Source organism: Balaenoptera acutorostrata, chromosome 3 (assembly GCF_949987535.1).
Source record: "Balaenoptera acutorostrata chromosome 3, mBalAcu1.1, whole genome shotgun sequence".
Lineage (NCBI taxonomy): Eukaryota > Metazoa > Chordata > Mammalia > Artiodactyla > Balaenopteridae > Balaenoptera > Balaenoptera acutorostrata.
Genome location: NC_080066.1, coordinates 143533967 through 143545391, shown reverse-complemented (window position 1 = coordinate 143545391; position 11425 = coordinate 143533967). Strand labels below are relative to the sequence as shown.

The window sequence follows — 11425 nt, the reverse complement described above, 5'->3', positions numbered from 1 at the left end:
AAGAAGGCTTACAGAGAGCTCATTATCAGCAAGAACAATCAACCCAGTCAAACCAACTCTAACCAAACCAACACCATCACTAAAGACAACCTAGATGGGAAAACTACACAGCGAAATGAAACCAATGACAAAAGCCAGTGTAACCAAACCTTACAGTTTTAAGAGGCATAATTCTTGGGCTTCCCTGGTGGCACAGTGGTTGAGAATCTGCCTGCCAATGCAGGGGACACGGGTTCGAGCCCTGGTCTGGGAGGATCCCACATGCCGCGGAGCAACTGGGCCCGTGAGCCACAACTACTGAGCCTGCGCGTCTGGAGCCTGTGCTCCGCAGCAAGAGAGGCCGCGACAGTGAGAGGCCCGCGCACCGCGATGAAGAGTGGCCCCCACTTGCCACAACTTGAGAAAGCCCACGCACAGAAACGAAGACCCAACACAGCCAAAAATAAATAAATAAATAATAATTTTTAAAAATTAAAAAAAAAAGATATACTCTCAGCAACCTTCAAATATACAACAGTACTGTCAACTGTAGTCACCATGCTGTACATTACATCCCCAGAACTTATTTAAAAAGAAAAAAAAAAAAAAAAGAGGCATAATTCTTCCTTACTTACTGTAATTCCTCTGTAGTTGTTTCCTTACCTCCACCCAGAGCTCTTTGCTGATGGATCTACCATGTGCATGTATCTACATACATGTTTATACACAGTCATATTTTACCTGGTTCTCGCTGTATTTCTCCTGCAGCATCATCTGGACTTTTTCCAAATTGCACTTCACGGTTTTTAGTTTCCAGGAAAGTGCTTCAGCCTCCTGTTGAGTGGCTCCACTGTCTCCCAGGCCCTGATCTTTGCAATTCTCTAACAGAGAGGCGACCTTGTGCTCAATCTCTGTTAGCATAGCCTAGGAAATAAAATCATTTAATTAATCACAGGTTTGGTCCTGAACAAGTGTTACAGTCCAGAATAAGTTAGATTCACTTTCTCTACCTAAGTGTATATATAAAGTCCTAGAAACACAAGTTGGAAGGGACCCTGGGGAAAGAAAAACAACTTCCACATAATTCCTGTGCTTATCCATAAGGGTACAACCAAACCAACTCCAAATCGGTTGTAAATAAATCATCTAAATTGGTTGTAAAATAATCTCAAACAAGTGATTCTATATTCACCTTAGAAAACAGAGCTTAATATATCCATTATAGCATAGTGGTTAAGACCATAGACACAGGAACTAGACTGTCTGGGTTCAGATCCCAGCCCTGCCACTTCATAGCTGGGAAAATTTGGGCACCTTATCTATGGTTGTGTCTCTAGTCATCTGTAAAATGGGGATAATAACAGAACTTACCTCCTGAGGTCATTTTGAGAAGCTAGAGTTAAATCCACATACTTTGGCCAGTGCTTGATACGTAGTCTGTGCCAACTATTATTTTTTTCCCCACCTTCCTAACCTTTTTCTGTTGCAATCCAAGTGCTGAGTAGTAATAAAAAAAGAATTCTTTGAAAATTCTTTCCTTCGCTCTTTTCCTTCGCTTTCTCAAGCCAAATAAGCCTCCCAAATATCAGAAGACGACTACAGAAGACATAATTTGGAACCTAAAACACTTAGTCATTAATACAACTGGCTGACTTACACCCGGATCTAAAAATAAATCAGGAGGATGAAGTAAGTTTCCCAGTAAGTCACCATCATTGTTTTCCTCCTAACAGATCAAGTTTGCCCTCTCCTGGGGCTCAGGAGCCCCAAAAGTCATGTCAACTGGCTGGGCACACGAGTGTAGCAGCAGCATTCAGCCTTACATGCTGGCACTGTGAATGCTTGGGCTAAAATAGTGTGTGACTATGAACAAGTTCAGTTCTTTGAGAGAAACTTAAAGAAAAACTCTACTCTTAAAACAAATTTTCACATAACATACTTATAACTTCTCCATTCAAGCAAATTACTTGTATCCTCTATATATAGACTCTTAGCTTAAACAATATGTACTTATAGATTTTAAAGTGGCTGTAAACAAAGTATACTATAATTCTGCACTCTTTTTCTCCATTTAGCTATTTTATGTATACATTTTCATGTGTCTACATACATATACTTCATGATTCCTGTTGTAATAGCCACAAGTCAATACTCTATAATTCTCTTAATCTCCCTATTGTTAAGCCTTTAAACTGTTTCCAGTGCTTCACTTCCATAATCAATGCAGCCATAAATATTCTTCTCCTTTTGGGTTATTTTCAGAGGGTAAATTTAAAGTAATGGGATTATTAGGTCAAAGAAGATGGACATCTTATCTGCTGACAGCTGAATTCCCAAAACATTGAACCAATCAGACAGACATTAGTGGATCTATTTCTCCAGAGCTTTCCAGGATGATATAATTTTTGTCAAGGTAATGTAGGAACAAAACAACAGCTGTTTTGATTCACATGTCTTTAATAATCGAGGCTAAACATTCTTCTCAAATATTAAATTACCGAATATAATTTTTTCTTGGCTGACCTGTTTGCTCCTGTCCTTTGGACATTTTCCCTCTGGCAACTTAGTGTTTTTACAGACCACTGTAAGGCTTTTTATATGTTTCAAAGTTAAACTGTATATGTCATGGTGTTATATAAATGAGCCAAAGTTGGCCCCTGTATATTGACCCATATGTTGTTTATTTCTTCACAGCAGAAATATCAGCTCACATTTCGCTAGTGCCAGACTCAAAACTGGACCCCCATATCTGTTAGCTATGGTTAAGACAAACTTTGGTGCTCTAAAGACCCCAGCCTCTGCTGCCCTTCAGAGCTCTCTGACATCACCTAGACACACGAGCCCCTCTGGACTGCCCATCTCCTGGGAGTTCCACTGTCTCTCCCCTTCCGGGTGGTGGTCCCACCCTCACTCCTTGCCAAAGCCTCTGGAAGGTCCCCTGCCATGAGAGACTTTCCAGTCCCTCCAGGTCCCACCAAAACTCTGCCCAAATAAAGCTCATTGAGACTTACTGCCACCTTGCGGTCCTGTTTTTTCCTTGAGCAGCCCTCACATCCTTGAACTAACTACAAGTGGCCCAAGGACCAGATTTTGGTAATGATCAAGGAATTGGCTCTGGGGGTCTACCCAGTCAGCAGAACAATCAATTGGCAGATGGCTTCTGAATGGCCTTAAGTGGCTAGGTCTCAACATCTGGAATGCTGCAGGTTCAGATTAGAGTAGCTCTGCTCTGTGCTGAATGACACTGTCTTCTCCAGACTCTCAAGCGCCTCATCAGCTAGGTCATGTCGTAGTGCCAGTATGTGAGCGAATCCCTCCTCGGAGCTGACTTTTGGGGTGAGAAGTGCTGAGCTGCCCAAGGAAGGAAGTCAGCTTGCTTACCTGGGTCCCACCGGACAGGCACTGGATGTTGTAAGACTGTGGGTCTGAATGGAAAAAGGGGAGGAGTGCCGGCCTCGGGCCCAGGTAGGTCTTCCCCAACCCCATAATGGGATATAGTGGGTGGAGCTCCCTGTGGGCTGGCCAGTGACTTGGGGTACTCTGAGAGGAAGTCCTTGTCCCTGGGACCACTGCAAGCGAGCCAATCTGGCCAAGGCAGGTCTTAAGTGCCTTTGGGGGAGGCGCCTCGGCTGGGCTGGGCTGGGCTGGGCTGGGCTGGGCTGGGCTGTCCTGCGTGAGGCTCATTTATGCTCCTGCAGTGTCGTCAGTCTTGCCTCTCCCTGGAGGGATACAGAGATCCCAACCTTTGGGCTGTGCCAGCAAATGTGACTCAAAATGACTGGCAGGCAAGGAAGTTTACATTCCTGCCCCTCCCCGGCAGGAGCAGGAGCATTTGTAACAACACGGCAGCAAAGCCCTTTTCCAGCGTATCTGCAATCCTGCAAATCAGGATATTCATTTTCATTTCTGACGAATGAAAATTCAAAGAATTTAATATTATGAATAAAATTAGTATTTATTGAGCACTTTATATATACTTCATACACCAGACACTGATTTAGATAATTGATCTCATTTAATCCTGACAAAGTCTTAGGAGATAACCTACTCTATGAGGAAAATGAGGTGAGAAGTTAACTCCTAGCAGTTCACAGTTTGGATCTGAACTCTAGATTCTGAGATCTTACCCACTACTAGCTCCCCAAATACTCTGCTTACATAAATCATTTCAAAGAACTATCCTGAGAACAAAAAGTTGAGGCCAAGATAAACATAGGGGTCAGAGTAACAGGAAGAATCACACTGTTGCTTTAAAAGAAACTCACCCAGTCTCAGAAGGTGATTGGCGAAGAGGCAGACCCTGAGCTCAGACCCGTTAGGCTTACCTGGCACCCTACCAGCTGCTGTTCCACCGCCTGCTGCATGTCTGCATCTAACGTTTCCGGCTCGAATGCCACGTTGGCTTGCTGCAGCCACAACTCCAGCTCAGCCACCTGGTTCTTGCAGACATGGAGGACTTCCGCAGGCTTGGGCCTCGCTTTCTCCACCGTGGCCTCAAAAGCTCCTTGCTCATCAGAAAAGCCCGGAGCTGAAACCTTGGTAGGAGGTGTGGTACCCTATGATAAATCCAAAGGCAATCCAGCGGTGAAAAGTTAGGAGTCCAAAACGTTCAGATTTGGACTTGCAAAGACCTGTGAACTTATAGCATTTCCCCAGTTAAAAGAAAAATAAGGGCAGAAGTAAGAAAGAAAAGAAAAAGCCACCTCCACAGGCATAGCAATGATCACGTGACCTGGCGCCCCAGGTTTCCAAGCAGCTGATCTGCATGTACACAGGTACAGAGTTCCTGGGCACAGAGGACGCAAACAGGCTTGCAGTTCATTAAACGGTGGGTCCCAGGAGACAGGTGAGTGTGAGCGAGAGGGTGTGCATGTGGGTGTGTGTGTCTGAAACATTTCAGCGAATTGGCCGGTGTTTAAAGTTGCATGATGCATGATTAAGCAATGCTTACATTGCTGTGCGCTCTGTTCAAACACAAAAAAAGATCTTTACACACCGGCAGGGATACAAGGAAATATACCTCACATTTTTAACTTAATATCTTCTCAAGCAGTTTAGATTATAAAATATTTTAGCTTCCCCCCCCCCACCCCCACTAGTACTTATCTAAACTTCTCCCTATTAAAAATAACTTGAGTCAAGTGATAAGCTTCACTTGGGGTAATTTGGAAACTTTGCCACTATTCTTCAGAGAATGTCTCTAAAACTACTTTTCACCTTCTAAATACTCAAATATTACTGAGTTAAGGATTAGATGCTTATAGTATAGTATAAAGAAAGTATGATGTGATGTGTTCTTTTTAATATTGAAACACCTAGGTTGCTTATCGATCCAATAGAAAAATTTCTCCCAGTTACCAAGTGAAAGTATTCTAGTAATTATATAATAGGTACTTTCAATTTGGAGGCAAAAGATGAATTGATACAGAGATATATTTGCTTCCCACATCTTTTTCCAGAATAGTGAAAGAGTATTGTTGACCCCTCTAGAGGAATTTCTCTAGGAATAAGGATTTGTGTTTTGCTCTACAAAATTAGTGATCTCCGTAAATATTTTATTCATTCTGAGTATGACGAAATGACAATGTTTTCTATATAAGGCTTTGCTAACGCCACCTCAGTATCTAATAAGGCACTATTTTGGCTAACTGAGAAATGGGAGTTGCTCACAAATGTGAGCAATATGCAACTCAAATGCATATTTCCTAATATTTGTGGAATTTTGTTTAAACATAGAACTTTCAGTACAACAGAAGCAGACGAAATTGGTATGTGGTAACAAAAATATGCAGGGTATGAAAATACCACTCATTTTCACACACAATGATGAGGCTTACGAAAGCTGGTTTGGCAGAAGGGTCCTCTGAGTTGTACTCGTTCCCCTTGACCATCTATTAACTTCACATATGTTTGCCTTTTCTGCCAAAACGCTATTTCTCCCCTGCCTTCATCAGTGTTTTCTTCAAGAATCACCTTCTTAAGGAAGTCTTCCCATTGTCTTGTTTTCTCTGCAGTTCATATACAGATCTATATTTAGATTCACCTGTTTCAATTTTCTTTTTTAATTCTGATCTTTAAAAAAGCAACAGATATGTGATTTTACTGCCAGACACCAATTTCTAGTTATCTGATTAACTGTTTTCTAGTTTTCAGATATTTCTATCTTAGTGGCAAAGATTTTGGGATCCTCTTTTTTGTCAGCTGAGATAACAATCTGTTGATACTGATTGATTAATTAATTAATCTGCAATAACAGATTTACCATCTGCCTTGCTTATTTACTCAAAAACATTCAAGCACCTATATCTGCCACACAGATGTAGAAAATGACAATAGTTAATTTCTTAGCTTTCTCACTAACTCACTGAATTAATGAGGAAATAAGGAAGCTGGATAACTAATCTCGGCTTTATTTGCTAGTTATTTGAACCTGAAAAGAATCCAAAGGTGACAGAAGAAAAAAAGATTATTTGTAACTGTAGAACTTCAATAGCTGAAGGTGGCCTGGGGAATGTGCCAGGAATCGGTTCACTCACCTCTTTTTATAGTTCCAGAAATCCAGGTACATTTAATGTTTAATCAGTTCACACCCCTCCCATCCCACCACATTGCTTCTGAGAAGCTCAGGCCCAGATATAAATCACTTGCCCGAGGTCACACAGCTCTGAGATCTTTTAATTCTGAGTCCACAGTTTTTTTCCACAATAGCACCCCTGCTGAATATCTTCTCCAAACGATAACCCCAAATTCTAAAAGTAGAAGTTATTTAAATGAAAGTTTTATGACTGTACATTTTGGAGGGCTAAAAGAGTATGACCACAGGTATTTCTTGTTAGAGAATTATGTCATCTCTAAAGCATTAATGTAAACTGATAATACCCAATCTTTTATTGGGCTCTAGAGCTAGGCCACTGTGCTAAGACAATCTCATATTTCACACCCCAAACCCATTATTCCCAGTGCACAGATGAGGAAACTGAGGCTTAGAGAAGCTAGTCAAACTGCCTATGGTCATACAACTAGTAAGTAGAACCAGAATCCAATCCCTGATTTCATTATGCCTTGGGGTCTACAAGTCCACATTAAAAAAAAAAAATTTATTTATTATTTATTTATTTATTCTTGGCCGCGTCGGGTCTTAGTTGCGGCATGCAGGATATTCGTTGAGGCATGCGGGATCTTTCGTTGAGGCACAGGCTTTTCTCTAGTCGTGGTGTGTGGCTTTTCTTTCTCTAGTTGCGGCGCGCAGGCCCCAGGGCGTGTGGGCTCTGTAGTTTGCTGCATGTGGGCTCTCTAGTTGAGGCACGTGAGCTCAGTAGTTGTGGAGCGCAGGCATAGTTGCCCTGCGGCATGTGGGATCCCAGTTCCCTGACCAGGGATCGAACCCGCATCCTCTGCATTGTAAGGCGGATTCTTTACCACTGGACCACCAGGGAAGTCCCAAGTCTTGACATAATTCTGTCAACCCTCTGGCATCCAAGTTAGCCTCTCAGTTAGTGAATGTCATACTGCTTGATTTCTATATAACGCATCACTGATCTAAGTAAGATCCATTTAAAAGGCAAATGAATTTTCTGGCTGTAGCTATATTTCATGCCAAAATACCAACCATCAAAAATATTTTACTGTCAATTCTACAAACAGGTGCACACACCCCACCCCACCCCCCCCATTTTATAAAATGCAAATCTGCCTGGCTAAAGTGCCTTACCTAAATGCATTTGCACAAATACTAAATATGCCACTGGGATGGTGTGGTGGCAGTTTGTTTTGTGAGGCCAAATCTGCCTTGGTTTCACATCTTTCAATACTAAATATTCAAATTAGGAAGGCAGAGTGGAATATTCTGAGTCTGACTCTTACTCCTCCATTTACCAACTGTACTTTTATTCCCTGAATTTTGATTTCCTCATTCGTAAACATATGGCAGGTATTAACCTACCTTGTTTAATCTGAGGATTAGACAGCAAATACAAATGCCCTTTATGTAATAGGCAGTTAATCAATATTAGCTCTCCTCCACTTTCATCGCCCCCATAAGTTATATCTACAGAAGAAAGAAGGAGCTGTTACTGGAAAGGCTAGTTCACCCTCACAAGCAGTGAGTGAGTAAAAAATCTTTAATTGCTCTGCACCACGCTTACTCTCTACGTAAACACCTGCTGTCAAATCTTCCCATGCTCTGCCTTGGCTGCGCACATGAAGATGTTAAAGTTCACAAAGACCTCTTGGTTTGTAATACAAAATATTGCAAAACACAGAGAGCTTGTCATCTCTGGGGGCTAGTCCAGGTATCTGGGCAGTTGGCTTGTCACCAACAGGAACTTACCTCTTGTGTTTGGTTGGGGCTCAGGGAAAATTCTGGGCCTTGCTCAGTGTTTAGTGAGTCTTGTGCAAAAATGTGTGCCATGGAACTATCACACATGCTTATTTTCCGAGCTGTCTCCTGTAAAGAAAAGAATCAGAGGTCCAGAAAAGTTCCTGCCCTGCTGCCACGCAAGTCCCTCTTCCTGGACCTGCTCATGTTACAAATCAGCTGCTTAAAAAACGTCTAGAGAAGTCAGGTGCATTGAGAAAAAAAAGTTTGTTCATTAGGCAAAAAAAAAATCAACTTCCTCAGGTTTGTCTTTATTTTGAAGACTCAAATTCTCTAAAGCTCTGTAGTTAATGAGGGACACAATGAATCTAGAGAATTACGTATTTAAATGGATAATTAAGAGAATTAAAATTAAATAAGATTATATGATAAAGCCCACATTTCTAATAATGGGGGAAAGATGAATTTTTAAAATTGGGAACAACTATCCTATCCATGAAAAACATAGTTAAATCCTCACCTCACTACTAACAATGAATTCTAATTGTATCTAATATTTAAATGTAAAAGTTATACCATAAAAATCCTTGAAGAAAATATGAGTGAATCTATTTCTAATCTAGGAGTGGGGAGGGACTTCTAAAGCACGACAATAAAGAAAAAAAATATTACTATTAACAACAAAAATAAAATAACATGCACCACAAAAGACACCATAATCTAAGTTAAAAGAGAAATAACAGACTGGGATAACATCTTGCAAACTGTTAATATCCTTAATATGTTAATTACTGTCCTAAATCAATAGGGAAAACATCCCAGTCTGTTTGAAGAAAAAGTCAAATGGCATGAACAAGTGATTCATAAAAGAAGAATATGAAAGCCAATGAACACCTAAAGAGATACTCAAAGTTCTTAGAATATATGCAATTTAAGCCACTGGCTATGTTTGGCTAAGACTGAAAATGTCCAATATCAGCCTAGGGTCAGGAAAGAGGCATTTCCATGCATTCCTGGTAGAAATAAAATTGATGTACTCTTTCTAGAGGGCAGTTTGACAATGTGTGTCACATTTTAAATGGATGTACACTTTGATCCTAGTAAGTGTAACCCACTTACTAGGTTAATCAAAGTTAAACAATGGGAAAATGAAATGTACACAAATATTTAACATAATGCAGTGGGAAAAGTGGATGACGTAATCGACCAATCTTGACTGCTCTACTTACAAGCTGTGTGATCTTGGACAACTTAACCTGGACTTTCTGAGCCTCATTTACTTCATCTTTAAAGTGAGAATATAACCCAGCTCACTCATTCCTGTGATTATTAAACAAGATAACACATACAAAGCATCTCGTAGTTCCTAAGAAAACGTTACTTTCCTGCTCCGTGTACTGAAAACAATAACTGCTATTAGAAACTTATGAACCAAAAACCAAAGGTAAAGCTTAGATAAAATTGGAAAGGTAGGTTGGGATCATGATAAGTCTGGAAGTCAGGCTAAGAAGATGGCATTTTATTCAGCAGATAGTCAGAATCTAGGAAAGACTGGAGCTTAGCATGAACTGTTTTAGGAAAAGCCATCAGTTAATATTGTATAAGACATATAAATGACTAGAGGCTATAAATCCACTTAGAAGGCTACTCTAAAAGTTTAGGGAAGAAGTTAACAATTGCCTGGAATAGGATGATGACAAAAATAATGGGAGGTGCAGAAGGATGTAAAGACTGAATGAACATCACTTGACCAGTGGATATGAAAGGTAAGACAAATGAGGTACCTGAGACGACTCTGAAGTTTGTCCCAGACTCTGAGAAAATAGTGGTGCCACTAACAGATACTGAGGAATTAGGAGGAAGAGCAAGCATTGAAGGAAAGTTGGTAAATGGATTTGAGATGAAGAAAATACATTCAAAAAGAGAAATCTATCTGGAGAGTAGAAATGAGGAACAGATTTATGGGAAAAGTCAAGACTAGAGATTTGATTTGGGAATCCCTGACATACAGGTGACTACCAAATCTATGAGAGGAGAAGAAATTGCCATGGAGAAAACAGAGAAGAAAGAAGAGGACAAAACATTGGGGGAAGTGCCTACCATCACAGAGATGGGGCAAGAGAAGGAGATGGAAGAGGGGCTGCAGGTAGATGAGACAAGAAAGTACAGAATTAAGAAAGCCAAAGAAACACTGCATTTCAAGAAGGAAGAGGTGGTTAGTGCTGAACAGATCAAGAAGGATTAGGACTAATAAAAGGGCACTTAATTGATATGCAGAAGTCAACAGCAATTTAAGTATAGCAAGGGACAAAATCTTGATTACAAAAGGGGCCAAGAAAGAGGAGCACCAAAGTAAAGACATTTAGCCATAAATGAAAGAGGAAGCACCATGTAATTGATCTGGAAAGCAGGATCAAGAAATTCAATGGAATTCTATCAAACATTTAGAGAAGAGCTATCACCTGTCCTTCTCAAACTCTTCCAAAATATAGCAGAGGGAGGAACACTCCCAAACTCATTCTGCGAGGCCACCATCACCCTGATACCAAAACCAGACAAAGATGTCACAAAAAAACAAGACTACGGGCCAATATCACTGATGAACATAGATGCAAAAATCCTCAACAAAATACTAGCAAACAGAATCCAACAGCACATTAAAAGGATCATACACCATGATCAAGTGGGGTTTATCCCAGGAATGCAAGGATTCTTCAATATACGCAAATCAATCAATGTGATAAACCATATTAACAAATTGAAGGAGAAAAACCATATGATCATCTCAGTAGATGCAGAAGGAGCTTTCGACAAAATTCAACACCCATTTATGATAAAAACCCTCCAGAAAGTAGGCATAGAGGGAACTTACCTCAACATAATAAAGGCCACATATGACAAACCCACAGCCAACATCATCCTCAATGGTGAAAAACTGAAACCATTTCCACTAAGATCAGGAACAAGACAAGGTTGCCCACTCTCACCACTATTATTCAACATTGTTTTGGAAGTTTTAGCCACAGCAATCAGAGAAGAAAAAGAAATAAAAGGAATCCAAATTGGAAAAGAAGAAGTAAAGCTGTCACTCTTTGCAGATGGTATGATACTATACATAGAAAATCCTAA

The 11425-nt window shown here is 40.5% G+C and overlaps 1 protein-coding gene across 9 annotated transcripts in view; it reads right to left on the bottom strand.

The window, feature by feature from the left end:
- SYNE2 (spectrin repeat containing nuclear envelope protein 2) overlaps positions 1 to 11425 on the bottom strand; it is a 317434-nt gene that overhangs the window by 87382 nt on the left and 218627 nt on the right. For 8 of the 9 annotated variants that reach the window (XM_057542105.1, XM_057542104.1, XM_007192976.3 and 5 more), the window contains 3 exons: positions 8309 to 8425; positions 4305 to 4535; positions 721 to 903 (listed from right to left, as the gene is read on the bottom strand). In XM_057542105.1, coding sequence (XP_057398088.1) covers positions 721 to 903; positions 4305 to 4535; positions 8309 to 8425 — 531 coding nt within the window. Of the gene's footprint in view, positions 1 to 720; positions 904 to 1350; positions 1574 to 4304; positions 4536 to 8308; positions 8426 to 11425 lie in introns of those variants that run through there. The other variant, XM_007192979.3, reaches the window with a different exon arrangement.